The sequence below is a fragment of the Gopherus flavomarginatus genome, chromosome 3, assembly GCF_025201925.1.
Source record: "Gopherus flavomarginatus isolate rGopFla2 chromosome 3, rGopFla2.mat.asm, whole genome shotgun sequence".
NCBI classification, from domain to species: domain Eukaryota; kingdom Metazoa; phylum Chordata; order Testudines; family Testudinidae; genus Gopherus; species Gopherus flavomarginatus.
In genome coordinates, this window is record NC_066619.1 from 89182324 (window position 1) to 89202476 (window position 20153).

The 20153-nt window shown below is 40.1% G+C and overlaps 1 protein-coding gene across 9 annotated transcripts in view; it reads right to left on the minus strand.

The window, feature by feature from the left end:
- Positions 1-20153, minus strand: part of ERCC6L2 (ERCC excision repair 6 like 2) — a 113728-nt gene that overhangs the window by 56219 nt on the left and 37356 nt on the right. For all 9 annotated transcript variants that reach the window (XR_007773386.1, XM_050945553.1, XM_050945552.1 and 6 more), the window contains 3 exons: positions 16264-16383; positions 4442-4513; positions 2695-2840 (listed from right to left, as the gene is read on the minus strand). Coding sequence is in view for 8 of the 9 variants with exons in the window: in XM_050945553.1 (XP_050801510.1) it covers positions 2695-2840; positions 4442-4513; positions 16264-16383 (338 nt within the window). In the remaining variant the exon portion in view is untranslated. The remainder of the gene's footprint in view (positions 1-2694; positions 2841-4441; positions 4514-16263; positions 16384-20153) is intronic.

The following is a 20153-nucleotide window of genomic DNA, read 5'->3' on the forward strand; positions in this document are numbered from 1 at the left end:
TCTGCCAGCATAGGCTTAACGAAAGAGATACTTCTGTCATGGAGCTTTAAAAGTGACAACAGATAGGACATGGGCATATGTGCCATAAACCTATTTCTTCCATAGAACATACAAGTGTCTGACCTTGTAATCTTTAACAATCTATAGCTACTGGTCTCCAGAAATTTAGAAGATTGGTAGGAATCATCCATATTACTTATAACTTGTCCAGTACATTTTTGACAGTTAGACTATCCACAAGATTATGTTCAATACTAGTATCTAAAAAAAATTTGAGGATTTAAGATCAAGGTGTTCTGGAAATATGCCTTTACAAATGAAGTGATATTTACTGAAAAGCTGTTTTTGAAAGCTCTTTTTCTCAAAACCATATTATTCTATTAAAGTTTATGTTTCTAAAGATACCGGTACTTTTTGGCTAAAGGCTATGCAGGAGAAATTTCAGGCAGAATGGATTTATTTCCCCAGTACGTAAGGTAGAATAAAAATTTGGAAAAGTCACTGTTTTAACAATTAAGTCATTATTATTACTTCATAATTCAGTAATTGTATAGGCTGGTGCTTCTTTTTGAAGTTGCATAGTGATTGTGCCACTGGAATAAAATGACAAAAAACAAATGCACTGTATTGAGAAGTCACTCTTTTTTAGATGCATTTTTGCAGCCAAAATAAAGCGTAAGTAGATTTGTCAGAAAATAACATTTGGCTCTTTGAAAGATGAGACTTTCAGAACATATACAAGTTGACTGCATAGAGCAGTCAGCCAAAAACTTTGCAAGAAACTATAGACAGAAAAGTATGACCCAATTCTGTCAACTTATTATGTGTTTAGAAATAAATAAGATACTGAAAAGTTCCATCAACCAGATGACTGCATAAAAGATCTTGGTTTGATGTGCCTGAACTCTGATTTAGGGGAGACCAGAAACCCTGTGGAGTGCAACTAGGATATAGCACCTTCAGATTTCCAGAGAGTTACAAAAGACTCTTGTAGTCTCTTTGATTACTTTATCTCAGGAAAGCAGAAACATATTCATTTTTGTTGTATAGTGTGTGTGTTGAACTACACTTTAAGAATCATAGAGAGTACCATTTTGTTTCTCTTGGAACATACACTATGCTGCATATTATCCTAGGCATGTTTTTCACTAATTTACTCAGTGAAATGTGAAACATTATATACAGTTCTGTACAGACAAGATCATCATAAGTTAAGGTGGCTGTCATGAAGCAACACTGGCGAGCATGGCCTCCCTTACAACCCTTACTACTCAAAAGGGTAAGGGAGAAGAAACCACTAAGGGCAAGATTCCATTTCCATTTACTTGAGTTCTCTATTTCATAACACCAAATGTATGAGATTATGGGGATGAAACTAATCCTAAAGTGTTTAAAACAAATAAGGTGACAGAACATTCACTATAAGTAGAAAGCCTTTTAGAACAGTACAGATACAGTAACTCCCAGAGGAGGTAGCTCCTGTAATAGTATGTTTTCATTTTAATTTTCTGTTCATCTAGAAGGGCCAAAAACTGCTTATCACTTCTTATTCAAGAAGTCTCCGGCCAGATATTCTGATTACTGCGGTTATGCTCAGGAAAGCAAGGGTACCTCTCTAGAGCCTTGATTTTCTGCTTATATGCCAGACCCATGCATGTTAGAGAAGTGTGAAGGCTGTTCTAATGTGTGCCAGCTGACAGTGGTCTTAAAGGAGCTATGACGGCCGAGCATAGCTAGAATGTATCGTGCTCTGGCCTCTCCACCTGTCTGCTCCCAACATGCACTCTGTGCTGGGACTGTGGAAGGAACAGCAAAGGAGACCATTATACTGGCTCTATACCCACTGGAGTCTTCCCACAGCCCGGGATAAACAGGCAGTATCTGCTCCCTTTGCACCACTGCCTGGGAATAGTAATCATCTGAGCTAAAAGTTAAAGGATTATGTAACTAAGCAGAAAGCCAAGAATGGGTTGATGTACATGTTCAGCCAAAAAGTATGAAAATAGTATATCTAATTAGCCTATTCCAGTAGAATTCACTATTCATCATAAACTGATGAAAAGATCCCTTTCAGGCATATAGAATGTGTAAGATTTTATAGCTTGTTAGAAATAAGTGCTTTAAAGGGACAAGTGTCAGGAAACTGAACTCAAACTGCACACACAAAAATTATTCATAGACGTAAAGTTTAACTGATAAAAATATGGCTTTCTATATGGGTCCACCATGCACACACAAAATAACTCACATGCTATTGCTGGTTTTGCACACACAACTTAAGAACCTAGTTTTTGAAAGTTTGTTTCTTAATGGGCACAGCAGGACAGAAATAAAGAATGCAGTGGTGCACTAGACTATTAAGAACAATTGGTGATTCCCCACTGTCTTTAGCTAGCCTGGGATTTAAAACTATCACTCACCAGTTTGAAATCTCAACAATCCCAGAAACGACAGAAATGAAGGAACGTGAAGAACAAAAATTAAGTGTTATGACCCATTTCTAGTGTAGTAATCTTAACCCATAATGGATGTAGCTGACACCATAGTCTTCTAACAGCTGACAGTAATGCTATTGCTCCTCCTCAAGGAAGTAACACCATGCAAGATCAATCAAGTGAATGCACAGTAACTTTACTACAAGCCTCTAAATATGTAGCTGAAGGCAGACACACAGTACAAATTAAATTCCCTTACATTGTAGAAACAAGGCAAATGTTAACATCTTGCATGCTGTTGAACTCTCTCACTATCCTGACCCGGTCCTCTGACTTTGTATTTCCATCAAGTCTTCGGTAATCTAGCCCAGATGCCATACAGTATTGTTCCAGCACATCTAGTAACTGATAAAAAGAGATGGGGAGATAAAGCATTATTAGTATCTTTTAAAATAAGTACCATAACAATCACAAAGATTAGGTATCCTGAATATCATTTCTAATAGCCCACAGACCATTTGAGAGTATAAATGTTTCTCTCTATTGGTATTGAACATTCTTATCCGCTTATTCTCTATGACACAATTGGTTTTCTACTTAAACCTTTTACAGTTTCTTTTATTGAAAGCAACAAAAGATATAAAATTAAAGCAGAGATCTTGAACTGTCATTGACAGTAATCTTCTATGCTGGCATGCCAGGTATTTAGTTAGATAATTCTGAGTTATAGTTTGCATCATTTCAGAAAGCACAGTAGTCATTAACAAGAATACCACATTTAGGGCTTTGGCTTCACTGAATTGTTAGCTTGATGTATAACTTGAGTGTTGTTGCTAACACATCCCCTCCCCTCCACCCCCACACAAAGTGTTCAGCTCAGTTTAAGTTGTGTGTTATTTTCAAGCTAGCTGTTCCATTGGAGGCTGTGGGTTGATGCTTCAGTGGTGCTAATGCGTGATGCCAGCGCAGTGGGGACTCCACTACTCTGTGCTGCTAATACAAATATTCTGTGTAGCTCACATGTTTTGCACTTGAGCTGGGCTAATGAGTAGGGCCCTACCAAATTCACAGCCATAAAAATGCATCATGGACCATTAAATCTTGTCTTTCGTGTGCTTTTACCCTACACTATACAGATTTCATGGGGGAGACCAGTGTTTCTCAAATTGGGGGTCCTGACCCAAAAGGGAGTTGCAGGGGGATCATAAGGTTATTTTAGGGGGGGCCGTGGTATTGCCACCCTTACTTCTGCTCTGCCTTCAAAGCTGGGTGGCCGGAGAACAGCAGCTGGTGACCGGATGCCCAGCTTTGAAGGCAGCGCCCTGTCAGCCGCAGCACAGAAGTAAGGGTGGCAAAACCATACCATGCCACCTTTACTTCTGCGCTGCTGCCTTCAGAGCTGGGCTGCCAGAGAGTGGGAGCTGCTGACTCTGGACCCAGCTTTGCCTTCCGAGTTGGGCTCCCGGCTAGCAGCTGCCGCTCTCCAGTTGCCTAGCTCTGAAGGCAGTGCCGCCACAAGCAACAGCGCATAAGTAAGGGTAGCAGTACCGCAACCCCCCCATAATAACTGTGCAACCCCCTCCCCACCACACACACACTTTTTTGGGTCAGGACCCCTACAATTACAACAGTGTGAAATTTCAGATTTAAATAGCTGAAATCATGACATTTACTATTTTAAAAATCCTCTGACCGTGAAACTGACTAAAATGGACCGTGAATTTGGTAGGGCCCTATTAATGACTGGAGACAACTCCAGCTAACACTCCAGTGAAGACAAGTCCAAAGAAGAAAGACGATTACAACATTTGTCCTTGCCACTGTCCTTGAGATAACATAAGTTTTCAAGATGTTTTCTTTAGTACTGCACATTGTCCATATCAACACTATTTCCCATAGTGCATGTGAGAAAGAAAATGTGGTTGACAGCTGCTGCTGTCCCCTGTGCTTTATGCCTCAGGACTTATTGCTGAGGTCAGCCATGATGTAAGTCATATACAGCTCACCTTGGTGGAAAAGGAGAAGAGAAGAACTTTATCTTTGTTTTTTCTGAAGTGATTTAAAAGCTGTTGAAGGACCTGGAAATGAACCACAGAGCAGTAATTAACTGACTTCATCCCAAGTACACCATATATATATATATATACACACACACACACACACTCTTACATTTGCTAACTTTAAGAGTAAGCTGCAGTTTTGGTCTGTATTTCATATTATTTTCTAAGGAAAACGGGAGGCTTTGCAAGCCTAATACAGTTTCCTAGTATCATAAATGTCACTACAATAATAAAGGAGATTCTAAATAAACACACACATTTTAATAAACTCCTTCTCTGAACACATTCTGAAAGGGCAGTTTTAAAGTATTACAAACGTTAAGTTCTAAAGGAGCTATTTGTATCTTTCAAGTTGTCCATTAACGGAAGTTAGTCTACAAAGCTGTAACAAACACTACTTATCTACTGTACTGCCCTGGGTTTGGGGTTTTTGTTTTTAATTAATGAATCCACACATCCACTCTGAACAGAGCTAACCATATTTAGTTTGCTGCACTACCTCGGAGTTCAAAATTTCCTGGAACTTGTCTTCTTAAAATAATCAGTCAGATGTATGCCCCTCCCTGCTCTCCCTCTTTTCTGTTGCTTTGTTTACTGTAGGCCTCAGCTTCCCAGACTCTGCACAGACCTTGAAATGCCAATAATCCGCCCACACACAATGTTCTTCTGGTAGGGAAGCAAATAATCCAGAGCCTTGCGTATAATAGCGATAGTTATTTTCAAAAGAAGCATGTCCACATCTGGCAATGGCAGTTCAAGAGTACCATGCAGAAGCAATATATAAAGGGGAAAAGGACTTTTCTGCACCATGTCTGGAGCCTTCTCCCACTGGGCAATAAATATTTAAATTATTTTATTTATTCGGTGATAACTACTTAAACTGTTACATCTATACAAATTTCACTAAAAGTGTAACCACTCAAATAATAGAGGAATGCCTGTATTAATTTTACAGTTCTGGATAAAAATCTTGAACATAAAATACTAATATCACAGTCATAACATTTTCTGTATTGTTGTGTCATTCAATTACTGGGTAAATAAGAGGCACAAATCAGATAAGGTTGCATGTTTTCCATGCGTAGCTATAATATGTAAGTTACACAATGGACAAAATGGGCTTTATTTTACTGGGAAAACAAAATGTACTGTGTTAAACGTTCTACGTTTGCATTTTATGTAATTGCATTAAGAAAAATTAGCAGCATGTTTACACTGTAAAAGGAGTTTGTCTCCTGTAATATTATGATAAGAGTAATAAATATGATCACATAGCTCTCTATAGGAGACAGTGCAAACAAATACACTCAGTTTGTTTAAATAAAGTGAATCAATGTCATGTCTGTTCGGATTTTAGGTATTCTGAAATATGATAACAGTGACTTTGACAAACCAATAAAAGTAAGTGGTTTTGTGCTGAAGAGAAACAAAGTATATGTTCTCACACTGGAATGCTATTCTAAAAGATAGGTGTTTTGAAAAACAAACTGGGTGAGCATACTCAAACAAAAACATAACGTTACAATTAAAATATGGTTTTTCATTATGGTGTGCATGGATTTAACTCTCATTAGGATTATTAGAAGTCCTGCAGTGAAATCACTCTACACCACATAGATATTTACTGCTTAGATTTCCATTACAAATTATATAGTGTACAGCTGTCAATCCTGCTTTTGATGTTTTAAAGATAGAATCACAAGATCATAAGACTGGAAGGGACCCCAAGAAGTCATTTAGTCCAGTCCCCTGCATTCATGGCAGGACTAAGTAAAATACCGGCTTTTATAGTTCATCCCTCACCCTAAACTAGACAAGTTTTTTTGTTTATATTTACATGGTACTCCCACAGAGATACTTGCATCTTCCTACTTATTTTCTTCATTATTTATGAAGCCAGTAAAATCAATGTCTTAATCAGACATGTATATTCCCAGGAGATATATACTTACTAAACAGAAGCTTTCAAAAAGGTGCAACCAATGGATTTTTATGGAAGTTTTACAAAAGAAGTTCTAAAACTACATTTTATTTTTAATAGCCAAGTATTTAATAGAAATTTTTATTTAAAAGTCATATACACAGTGAACATTGGTAGACTAATGTTACCCAAAATTTGAGAAAAACTGAAGGAGTAATCACACAAGTGAAGATTTTGGCCCATGTGATTATGGGGCAACTAGTACGTGACTCAGCGAGCTATGTAACCATTCTGTTTCATCACTTTTACTCCCCCTCCAAAAAGTCAATGATATTTTTGTGTAGAATAATGCCCTAGAGCATGCAATCTACAAGCACTGAACTTCAAAAGTGATGAGTTATTTGTCTTTTCATTACACAATTCTCACTTCACAACTAAGGTGTACTGGATTCTCACAACAATGCATATTGTCAGGTATTAGTTCTTGCATGTTCAACTACACCACATCTAAACAAATGCTTTTGTATTACATTTATGGACAAAACAGTCTGAACTGAAAACAGAATGCTATTAAAAGGGGGAGGGGAGCTATTAAATAACCACACATGCAAGCAAATACCTTCCACCTCTTGTTATTTACTACAAGAAAATCTTTAATAGCTACATTTCTGCAAGTTTTATAATATTTGGTCATTTATTTCCCCACTTATGTATTATTTTTTGTTTCATTATTGATTTTAAAAAAGTGTTTATAAAATATCTTCTGAGTCTTAATTTATGGTGACATTGCTGTGCATTTTTAAGGCTTTCCACGAGAACCAGAGATTGTCTGGATACCTTTTCTATCGTAATAAAAGCCCATCAGTATACTAGATTTATAGTTCTTTTGAGAATGCAACACATACAGGGACATAATCAGAGAGAATAATCTGATCACAAAGAATGTTCACAATATTATTTGAAGCAGCCTTGTCAAAACAATTTATTTGAAAATACTGTACATTTGAGATCTAGAAGAACAGGAAGTACAGGTTTAATTTATTGTGATTATTCAGTTCACAGACAACAGCTATCATCCAAGATCACACATTCAGAAAATTTCTTGAACCTATTCAGAATAGAAAACAGGTTAGCTAATTTGTTCTCAAAAAGGTTAACATCCATTGAAGCGTCCACTATTTTAAATACATACCGTATATACTCGTTCATTAGTCTGTTCTTTTATAAGCCGACCCCCCAAGATGGTTAGGTAAAAATCGCAAAAACTGTATGATTCTTTCATAAGCCGACCCTATATTTCAGGGGTTGGCAAACTTTGGCTCCCAGCCTATTAGGGTAAGCCGCTGGCGAGTCAAGACATTTTGTTCACCTGGAAGGTCTGCAGGCATGGTGCCCCTCAGCAACCTGTGGCCACAGTTCACTGTTCCTAGCCAATGGGAGCTGCAGGAGCTCCCACTGGCTGGGAACGGCAAACTGCAGCCACAGGGAGCTGAGGGGTTCCATGCCTGCAGACGCTCCAGGTAAACAAAATGACAATGTATTAGATATTCAATTCAAGGATTCCATAGAGTTTAAAATCATCAAATGTAGGTGTGACCTGTTTATAAGCCTACTCCCACTCTTTGATGCTTTTTACCAAAAATGTTCAGCTTAGGAATGTGTATATACAGTAGTACACTATACATTAAAAAAGGCATAGTGGCATTTAAAAATGACTGTCAAACATTTTTAACTTAATGAACTTAACACAAATGTTATTTTCCAGTTATGCCAATTTGACCCACTATAGCAATGAAGCCAGATACAGTATTGATGCATTTGAAAGTATTTTTATTTTTAGAACTGAAATAGCAACATTTAAAATATTAAACTTGCAAGGATAATCAAGTGAATTTCTATAATCCAGGTCAATTAAATTTTGGAAATTCTGCTGTAGAAGATGACAAGTTTGAAAACTGAACCCTCACTTCTTGTAAATAAAACCAATCGCACAAGACCAACATATGTTATTAAAGACCCACTCATCTTCATTTTTTAGCTTTTATATATAGTCCCATCTCCCTCTTCCATGGGGATAGGGATGGCATTACACACTTCTGGAAATGTTGTTGTACAGTAAGATGCATTTCCTGAAGTGATACAAAATCTGAGGTCCTTTAAGAAAGGAAGTAATTATTTTCCATTTAATCAGGTATTTCATTCCACTGATACTTAGATATACTTTATAAGATTAGATATTGCAACCATGCGTTTAAGTGGGTTAAAATGAAAACAGTCATTAAGCAGGTTTCTCCAGTGATGTCAGATTATTAGCATCAGAAACAACTAGGCATGATGGAGGACTTCATAACAGTAATCTACTGGGATCTCTTCAAAACATGTTTTAGCAAAACTGCCTAATACGGTAGCAGTAAAACAAAACAAAGGAAAAATTCTATGAAGCAGTCAAGCAAAGCAAAAACTAAGACAATGTTTCTCAAACTGGGGTCACCGCTTGTGTAGGGAAAGCCCCTGGCAGGCTGGGCCGGTGTGTTTACTTGCCCCGTCCATAGGTCCGGCCGATCGTGGCTCCCACTGCAGCGGCAAACCATGGCCAGTGGGAGCCGCGATCGGCCGGACCTGTGGACGGGGCAGGTAAACACACTGGCCCGGCCCTCCAGGGGCTTTCCCTACACAAGCGGAGATCCCAGTTTGAGAAACACTGAACTAATACAAAATCACTCTTTTTCATACTTTCCCTCTAATGGGCAGAGGGGAAGAAACCACCAGCTTTCAAGTGATTACTGACAAAATGTGCTTGTACCATATAGACTCAACTCCCCCCAGCTTGCCTTATGATACACTTTAACAAAAGGGCATATTAATTATGCTTTATTTTACTAAGAAAAATTGAAGCCAAAAATGTAAGTTAAAACAGCCAAAAATCACTCAAACTTTCTGACAGAGATCCAGTCAAATTGAAGGGCAGATTTCCCACTTTGCAAAGGAATTATTTTCCATGGGTACCATTTAAAAAAAAATCTTTAAGTTTAAGGATCCAAAGGAGCTTTTCAAACTGATTATATCTTAAAGTAATGAATTCATGACTTTCTATCTGTGAAAGTAATCTTAAAATTAGGATTTCTTCAGTCAGCTTTTAAAGAAGGAATATTTAACCCACATCTCTCAGAGAAGTGTTATTTTTTTCAACATAAATTTAAGTTTCACCAGGTGCCAGATAGAGAAGTGGTATCATTCTTGTTATTAGTCATAAAATATATTCCGCTCTTCTCCTTTAATGAGGTTCTTTACATTAAAGTGAGTTTACAAGAATATCTGCTTGTTTTGGAAGTCTGATTTCTGTAGTTACCTACTTTCTGAATAGAAAGATTCCTTATCTCAAATTTCTTTTAAATTTTCACAATAAATGTTCTGGTTATTTGTTTTCCTTTGATGATATTGGCAACACCAGCTGGCCATCCCCAACTCAAACCCAACATCACTATCTCGTCTCTGCAATAAATGATAAGCTCAAAAACTCCTGTATACTAGTGTCGTCTTTTGAGATTCTAATTATGTGCATATTAGATCCTCTATTAATCTTTGAAATCTTCAGTTTTGTTTACTCAAAAAGAAACTTAATGGCTTTTCAAACTAGCTGCTTCTCTTTCAAATCAGTGTTGTGGTCCTTGTTTTCACAAATTCCTCATGCAACATTATACATTTTATCAAATGTATTTTATTTCATATTCATTACAATATTAGTAATTTAAGATCTTTAATGTAAAAGAACACTATGAGAACTTTTAATATCCATAAGAATCATAGTTTTAATGGCAGTGCCCTGCTCCTTAGTTTGAAGGGGATTAGAAAGTAAATCTAATTTTCATCAGAGGCTTGAAGTATCTTAGTAACCAAAATAAAAACCTTTCAAGTCCTTTCCCACCTATAAATCTTTAATTAGACATCTTGTCCTGATCTCATTCTTGTGTGTTATGCAGTGTTCTTGGTACTTTGAAAAAAAAAAGTAGTTTTGCTGCTGAAATGGAAGAGGGGCAGAGCATGTCATGATTCCAATATATTTTTAAAAATTAATTCTCCTTTCTTTACATTTTTACATACATTAATGAAATCAAGTGTACACACAATATTGCAGGCTACATTAATATAAACCTACATTTCTCATACCGTATGGACTCCAAACTGAAGACTAACATCGGATGTGCTACAAGTTCATTTATTATTTGATCTTCACTTTTTTAACTAAGTTTCTAAATATAAAAATGCCTTATGGTCCAACCAAGACACAATTCACAAGCAAATAAGCAATAAGACTCAATGAAATGGGTTTTCTATTGTTATGATGCATTAGTGAAGAAAAACAGGAATGAGAAAGTCAAGTAAACTAAGGATCATTCCATAAACAGTATTTTCAATAAATAATCTTTCCCTTCTACTATGTGTGCAAGTGGATTTGTTACTCATGAAAGTAAGGGATTTACAGGAATGGACCACCTAGAAAGATAGCTTATGTAAGCTTACTCACACACACTTATGACAACACAACTCAATTCCACCTGATATGATAAATGGCAGGTTTCACAATGTTGCAATGTGGTCAGACTGAAATATCAGAGATTAGAATGGGAACAGAATATTTTTTTTATTTGCATTCTAAAGGAGTGTGAATTAAATTCCACACTCAAATCCACTGCATAATCTAACCACCTATATTTAACTGGCTATTATATTACTACTTTCTTTTCAACTATTGCCCAAAATGGATAGTGACAAAATATTCATCCACAATATAAAGCTATTTCAGGGAAAAGGTTAGCAAGCATTTGAGATGCTCAGATTATCATATTAAAAATGGGAATTAGGGAGCTTGAAAAACACAATGAGGTTATGCTTTAGCCTCTTCTTCTGCAAACCTGGCTTCAAATCCTGAATTTGTTCATAAGTGAAAATAAATTCCGCGGCCTCACCCATGTCCACAGATAATGGAACAAGTAGGAGTCTCTGCTAAAAAGAGGTTCAGGATTAAGAAAAGTTACAAATCAGGTGTGCAGAACTGTGAGGGTAATATTGTACACCATCTACTTGTAGCATGTTCAGTTCCCTGCTATTAGTCATTATCTTCCAGAATCAGCATTCCAGACTATTGTCATTGCACTGTTTTATCATTAATATTGCTAGCTTCCAGGAGCACTAGAGTGTGACCTACTTCCCTCATTCCCTCTAATATATACAGTACTATCCTATCTTAAAAGCATTGAGACTAGGCGCTTCTCTCCTGCCATGCCAAACTAACATTCTAGAAAAATTAAAGGAGGAGAAAAAACTGCTTTGAAAAAAGTAAAAAAGATTTAGACAGCTCAGCAAATATTTATAGTAGATCACATTGGTTCACAGCCATACCTGAGAAAAACACTACACATCTACTTCCACATATAACAGAAAAGCCCAATATTTATTAGAACCACAGCTCATGACTCCCAGGATTCTGAATGCTACCTAATCCGCAAGGATCTATTCTTCCATTAACACTCACAAGAAGACACGACCTCCTTAATATTTATGCCAAGGAGTGAATTAGTTTTTGCCCAACACCTCAAACAAATCTACATAAATCCTATGTATAGTATTCAAAATATAGTAATGAACTCTTTCAAGCTACTTTCCATTTCATCGGAACATTTAAACCTAAAGTTTTAGAATTAATGTTGTTCAGGGCATACTGTTCTACTATGCTACTGCATATCTATGTAGGTTCAACCAATGTGAATTGAAAATTAGCTAAAAGGCTGTAAAAGGAGAGGTTACTCATCCTGTGAAGTAACTAGTTTTTCAGAATGTGTGTCGCTATGGATGCCCCACTTGAGGTACACATGCACCCCATGTGCCTTTCATTGGACATCTTAGTTAATAGTGCCCACTCAGCTGCATACGCACTCTACTCCACCTCATGCTCTGCTCTGGCTATACAGAACTGCACGGGCAAACCACCCTCAGTTTCTTCTCTATCACAGAGCTTCATAGCAGAGAACTCTTGTCAAACAGATAGTTAAGGGTTAATGCCTCTTTTACGTGTAAAGGGTTAAGAAGCCCAGTAAACCTGGATGACACCTGACCAGAGGACCAATAAGGGGACAAGATACTTTCAAATCTTGGTGGAGGGAAGTCTTTGTTTGTGCTCTTTGTTTTGGGGGCTGTTCACTCTTGGGACTAAGAGGGACCAGACGTCAATCCAGGCTCTCCAAAGCTTTCTAAACCAGTCTCTCATGTTTCAAAATTGTAAGTAACAGCCAGGCAAGGCAGATTAGTTTTATTTTTGTTTTCTCAACTTGTAAACGTCCTTATTTTGCTGAGAGGACTTTAGCTCTGTTTGCTGTAACTTCGAACCTAAGGCTAGAGGGGGTTCCTCTGGGCTATATGAATTTAATTACCCTGTAAAGTATTTTCCATCCTGATTTTACAAAGACGATTTTTACCTTTCTTCTTTAATTAAAAGCTTCCTTTTTAAGAACCTGATTGATTTTTCCTTGTTTTAAGATCCAAGATGTTTGAATCTGTGTTCACCAGGAAACTGGTGAAGTCCCTCACGGCCACCCAGGGAGGGGAGAGAGTTTTGGGGGGACAGAAAGTACTCCAGACACTGACTTCTGGACGATGGCAGTGTACCAGATCTATGTTAGTAATTAAGCTTAGACGTGTCCATGCAGGTCCCCACATTTGTACCCTAAAGTTCAGAGTGGGGAAGGAACCTTGACAGCTCTGAAGCAAAGGGGAAGGTGATTGGGTACCGGAGCATCCATAGGGACACACATCTTGAAGAACCACAGTTACTGCACAGGCAAAATAACCTTTACTTTGAGTACTATTCCTATGGGTGCTCCACTTCACATAGGACTGAGCTGCACACTCTAAGGAAGTTGGGTGGGGAGGGGTTTCTGAGTTGGATAAAAGATCAAAGACAGTACAGTAGAGCCAGATACAGCATCAGAAGCTGAGTCATGAATTACTGCATAACGTTCAGAAAAGGGGTGCATGGAGGCCCCAAGTTGAAGCTCCACAGATCTCAGCAATGGAAACATTCTTAAGAAAGGCTACTGAAGCAAAAAGAGATCCACTGAATGGTTTAGTACTCTAGAAGGAGGTTTGAGACCATTAGACTGATAACAAAAAGATAATGCAACCTGAAATCCACCTAGAGAATCTTTGTTTGGAGACTGGATATCCATTAGATCTGTCCACAGAAGACACAAACAACCTGGAATATTTTCTAAATGTCTTAGTCCTGTCCAAGTAAACAGCTAATGCCCACCTGAGTGCATGTATTACCATATCCTTATTATTCAGGTGTGGTTTGGGGGGAAAAACTACAAGAGGAATAGATTGGCTAATGTGGAAGTCAGACAACACCTTCAGTAAGAATTTAGGATGTGGTCACAATGTAACCTTGTCCCTGAAGAATAATGTGAAGGGGGGGATTTGCCATCAGAGTCCCTATCTCCCCAGGTCTTCAAAACATAAGTAATGGCTACCACGAAGCCGTTTTCATAGATGTGTCAAGTAGAGAAGAGGTCACCGTTGGCTCACAGGATCTCTCATAAGGCAGCTTTGTAGAAGTGGAGCATCAGTAGAAAAAGATGGTGATGCCATCAGTACTAGATGAATATCTAGAGAAGAAGCAGTCTCTGTCAAAGGGGTGTCAGGCATCTCTCACTGTGACATCTCATGAAAATTTAACTCCTGTGATACTGACCAAGGTGGCAGCCATGACTGTGGCAGAGGAAGTGGACAGTACTGCAAGGTTTACGTGCTCCAAGGTGTGTCTACTAGATGACACTCTGATCTTCCGCAGTGTTGCACAGGTAGGTACTGAGAGCCTGTTTGACTCTATTGGTACTGACTTAGAAGAGGTAGTCGTCTTCTCCTTGTTGCCTCGATCCCCTGACAATGTTAATGAACTTCTGGAGCTAGAACCCTTACATTCTTTGGGGTTAGTGCTGCTTATGGTACCTGAGGACCTACAGCTTTGTGGGTACTGAGTCAGGAACTGGGGGGGAGGCGAGGGTAGAGGGGAGATACCAAAGTAGTAGCCTCAATTTGCGACCAGGGTTTCTTTGAGGTAGATTCCCTGCCTGGGGAACCTGAGCTCTGCTCCCTAATGACTTTTTGAATGTATCTGAGTTTTCCTCTTAGACGCTCTATGGGAGAGTTGTGTGGAAATGGTTTAGGAGTTCTATTTACTCAGAGATGGATGTATGGCAGGGTGGGGGATGTCTCTATGGCTTGGGTGAGAAGACAAATGGAGGGAGCTCTTCATCATGAGGAGGTGAAATTTAATCTCCCAGTTCTTTCTGGTTCTCGATTTTAACGTTAGACAAAAATTACACTTTCCCCAAAAGTGAGACTCCCCAAAGCATGCAAATGGATGCACTGGGAGTGGTCCTGTAGATCACTGGGATAGACTCCTGGCATGAAAGGCAACATTTAAAATAGTGAGAGATGCACATACCCTTCCAGAAATCTGTCCTCACATGAGAAAAAACCTGAAAGGACAACGGTCCTTACTCTTTTTAACTACCACTACTACAACTAACTAAGCTAAGTGAAACTATATGGGGAGAGAAACTACAGTGAAGGAAAGCTCAACTCTGACACTGCTGAGGCTCCATCTCCAGCAAAATGGTTGAGAAGGAACTGAGGGCAGTTTGCTCACACAGCCGTATATACCTACAGTAAAGAGCAGACAGCTGAGCAGAGCATATGTGCAAGTTGAACAGGCACTGCTACCTAAAATCTCCAAATGCACAGGGCACACACACACACACAAAATGGAGCACCCACAGTGACACTACCAGAAGAAAAACAAAAGGTAATAAATTAAAATTATCAGGTCGGGAAGATATAAATCCAGAGGGGTACCCTCAGGATCAGAGTTAGAACTGATTTAATCATCTGAAAGAGATATTAATCAGTATTTTAATGAACTCCGGAGTTGATATTAAAATGAAAGGAGACGGGAACCCAAACAAGGCCAGAGAAATTAGAAACATATAGAAAACAAAATGAGATTCAACTTAGAAAAATGTAAGCAATCTGGAAAAAAAATCTGAAAACAATGATGCACAAACGAAAGGAGAACTCTGGGAAGCAGTAATGCTGAAGAGAATTAAGGATGATAGTTAAAACAAAGTCAATATGACTTTGCAGTACAAATAGCTGCAAAAAGGCCAATGCATTTCTGGATTGCACAGGTAAGTGCATCAAGGGGAGGGTGATAGTGGTCCTTTTCTATGCAACTCTAGTTTGATAAGACATCAGTTCACTTCTGGGCAATACATTTTCAGAAAGATTCCAAAAAAAAGAATAACTCAGGCAATCAGAACGCTAGAAAAATTGACTGATGAGGAAAGGTCTTAAGAGCTAAATATGTATACCTAGGAGACAAAAAATGGATATATTTAAAGACTGAATGCTAGTAAGTGGTGACATTATTTATGAAGATATAACTAGCAACTATAGTTATGAGTAACGGAATGAAAAGTAAAAATTTAGACTTCCACTGAGATGGAGGGAAGCTTCCTGACTACAGGGTCTTCCAAGAGAAGTACTGAATGCACCATTGCAAAGAAGCAGAATGGACAAAGCACTAGAAAATGTTTTAATCAGGAATAATCCTTCATTGCCAGGGAATGGTATGGGTGAGCTAAGTCTTTTATATCTCTAACTTTCATGATCCAGAAAAGGTAAAAGGATTAGTTATAAAGTGGTTAGATAAATGGTAGATACGGATTTTCTAACACATCTATATTACAATCTCCAAAATTATGAAACAGTTTTTTCCAAATATGTTTACCTTCATTTTCCCACTGTACTTCGGATCAGAAATTGTTTCAAAGGCTGCATCTTTGCTCAGCTGGACAAAATCTGGAAACTTAGAAAATACCTGGTTGCATACCCTTTTGATATGTTCTTCCTATAAAAAAAAAGGCAGAAAAATTTGATCATCACAAACAAGAAAAATGGAGTTCAATATGAGAGATAGTTTGGTCCAGCATTAATCTGTGACAGGGTGAAACAGGCTACAAGGACACATTCTTGATGACACTGGAATTTATAAAAGTGCTCAGTACAAAAGCACCTGAGAAGAATAAAAAAAAAATTGAGGTTTTAGCTTAAAGGATAAGAGGCTACATAGTTAAATATGGGAATTCTAGTAACTAGAGTCTGCCCAAAACACAAGATAGTCCTCTCTCCCATATTAAAGAAAATAAAAGTGCATTGCCTCACTTGGAAAAATACCAGTGGTGGACTTTGGCATATATTAAAGAGACATCGCAAAATTTTCATTCCCTAAGGGAAAAGTTCCCACCCTCTCAAAATTATGAGGATCATTAATTTTCTGATCTCAAGTGCCACAACAGAAGATATGGCAGCAGACTGCCTCGCAAACCCTCCCTCCCCCTCCCACCCTTATTATTTGTTTCGTACAAAGCTGGAGCTGGTCAAAACACAAATATCCTGTCCCAAAGAATTTACAGTCTAAAATACAGAGGGAAGATTAAGAAAGGTTTTTAAAATCAGTATTTATACCGTAACCTCACTTCTTGCTGGCTCCAAAGAAGAGTTGATTCTTAAGGAACAATATCAGCAAGGAGAGGGTAAATAGACTGGGAGGTCAATTTCACTGGGCGGGGTGGGGGAAGCAATGGGAGGAGATGACAATAAGGCATTAAGACTGATCCTGAGGCCTGGTATACACAACGTATTTAAACCGAATTTAGCAGCGTTAAACCAATTTAACCGTGCACCCGTCCACACAACGAGGCCCTTTATATCAATATAAAGGGCTCTTTAAATCGGATTCTGTACTCCTCCCTGACGAAGGGTGTAGCGCTGAAATCGGTATTGCCATGTCAGATTAGGGTTAGTGTGGCTACAAATCGACAGTATTGGCCTCCGGGTGGTATCCCACAGTGCACCATTGTGACCGCTATGGAAAGCAATCTGAACTCAGATGCCCTGGCAAGGTAGACAGGAAAAGCCCCGTGAACTTTTGAATTTCATTTCCTGTTTGCCCAGCGTGGAGCTCCGATCAGCACGGGTGGCCACGCAGTCCCAAATCCAAAGAGAGCTCCAGCACGGACCGTACGGGAGATACTGGATCTGATCGCTGTATGGGGAGACAAATCTGTTCTATCAGAGCTCCGTTACAGAAGATGAAATGACTAAGCATTTGAAAAAATCTCCAGGCTATGATAGACAGAGGCCACAGCAGGGACTCAGCACAGTGCTGCGTGACAAGCGTAACGGAAAGCTAAAGAATCAAATGGACGCTCATGGAGGGAGGGAGGGGGGACTGAGGACTCCAGCTATCCCACAGTCCCTACAGTCTCCGAAAAGCATTTGCATTCCTGGTTGAGCTCCCAAAGCCTGAAGGGTCAAAAACATTGTCCGTGGTGGTTCAGGGTATATCTCGTCAATTTGCTCCCCCTCCCCCTCATGAAAGAAAAGGGAAAAAAATCGTTTCTTGCCATTTTTCAATGTCACTATATGTCTACTGCATGCTGCTGGTAGACGAGGTGCTGCAGCGCTGAACAGCAGCATCCACTCCCCTCCCCTATGGCAGACAGTACAAAATGGTGGAAAACTGTCATCAGCCCGTGAGTGCTCCTGGCTGGCCTCGGTGAGGTTGGCTGGGGGCGCCTGGGTAAAAATGGAAATGACTCCCTGTCATTCCTGGCAGACGGTACAAAATGCTGGTTAACCGTCCTCATCATAGCAGCTGGAGCCTGAGCTCCATCAGCCCTCCCCCTGCCCCTTTCATGTCTAAAGAAAAGATTCTGTACTCCCTGGACTATCACAGCAGCTGGAGGCTGCCTCCCCCTCATTTTATCTAGCTAAAAAGTCACTGTTTCTTATTCCTGAATTCTTTATTACTTCATCACACAAATAGGGGGACACTGCCACGGTAGCCCAGGAGGGGTGTGGGAGGAGGGAAGCAACGGGTGGGGTTGCTGCAGAGGCACCTCTTTCTGCAGGATCTCTGGAGCTCTGACCTGGAGTGGCTGTGCTCTCTGGCTCTCTAGTAGACTTGCCCCATATTCCAGGCAGGACTGACTATTTTTAGACGAAACATAAAGAAGGGAACGACCCAGGGAGTCATTTCCATTTTTGTCCATGCGCCCCAGGCCGACCTCAGCGAGGCCAGCCAGGAGCATCCATGACAGCAGCAGACAGTACAAAATGATTGATAACTATCATCTCATCGCCAATTTACAATGGCAGACAGTGCAATAGGGATGGTAACCATCTCTGCTACACTGCAAAGGCAAATGAATGCTGCTGTATAGCACTGCAGTACCGCCTCTGTCAGCAGCATCCAGTACACATACGGTGACAGTGATAAAAGGCAAAACAGGCTCCATGGTTGCCATGCTATGGCGTCTGCCAGGGCAATCCAGGGAAAAAGGGTGCAAAATGATTGTCAGCCGTTGCTTTCACGGAGGAAGGATTGAGTGACGACATTTACCCAGAATCACCTGCGACACTGTTTTTGCACCACCGTGCATTGGGATCTCAATCCAGAATTCCAATGGGCAGGGGAGACTGTGGGAACTATGGGATAGCTACAGGATAGCTACCCACGGTGCATCGCTCCATAAATCGACGATAGCCTCGGTACATGGAAGCACACCACCGAATTAATGTGCTTAGTGTGGCTGCGTGCACTCGACTTTATACAATCTGTTTTATAAAACCGGTTTATGTAAAATAGGAATAATCCCGTAGTGTAGACATACCCTGAGATACTGAGTTCAATGGGAGTGTGGGTGCTAGGTACCTTGCAGGTCCAGGCTCAAAAACAGTGACTGATGGAACTAGAGAAGACGGTTACTCACCGTTGTAACTGTTGTTCTTCGAGATGTGTTGCTCATATCCATTCCAGGTAGGTGTACGCGCCGCGCGTGCACGTTTGCCGGAAACTTTTTAAACTAGCAACTCCAGTGGGCCGGCAGGTCGCCCCCTAGAGTGGCGCCACTATGGCACTAGATATATACCCCTGCCGGCCCGCCCGCTCCTCAGTTCCTTCTTGCCGGCTACTCCGACAGTGGGGAAGGAGGGCGGGTGTGGAATGGATATGAGCAACACATCACGAAGAACAACAGTTACAACGGTGAGTAACCGTCTTTTCTTCTTCGAGTGATTGCTCATATCCATTCCAGGTAGGTGAATCCCAAGCCTTACCTAGGCGGTGGGGTCGGAGTGAGAGGTCGCGGCCTGGAGTACTGCAGAGCCAAAGGCCGCATCATCTCTGGACTGCTGAACCAGGGTGTAATGGGAAGCGAATGTGTGGACCGATGACCAGGTCGCCGCCCTACAAATCTCTTGGATTGGCACGCGGGCAAGGAAAGCCAGCGATGATGCCTGTGCTCTGGTGGAGTGAGCAGTCACACGGCCCGTCGGAACGTGGGCCAGGTCGTAGCAGGTCCTGATGCAGGAGGTAACCCAGGAAGATATCCTCTGCGAGGAAATCGGTAGCCCCTTGACCCGGTCCGCTACCGCCACGAATAACTGGGGGGACTTGCGGAACGGTTTGGTCCTGTCCACATAAAATGCTAGCGCCCGACGGACATCTAGCGAGTGGAGCTGTTGCTCCCTGCGGGACGAATGGGGCTTTGGGAAAAAGACGGGGAGGAAGATCTCCTGGTTAATGTGGAAAGCTGAGACCACCTTGGGAAGAAA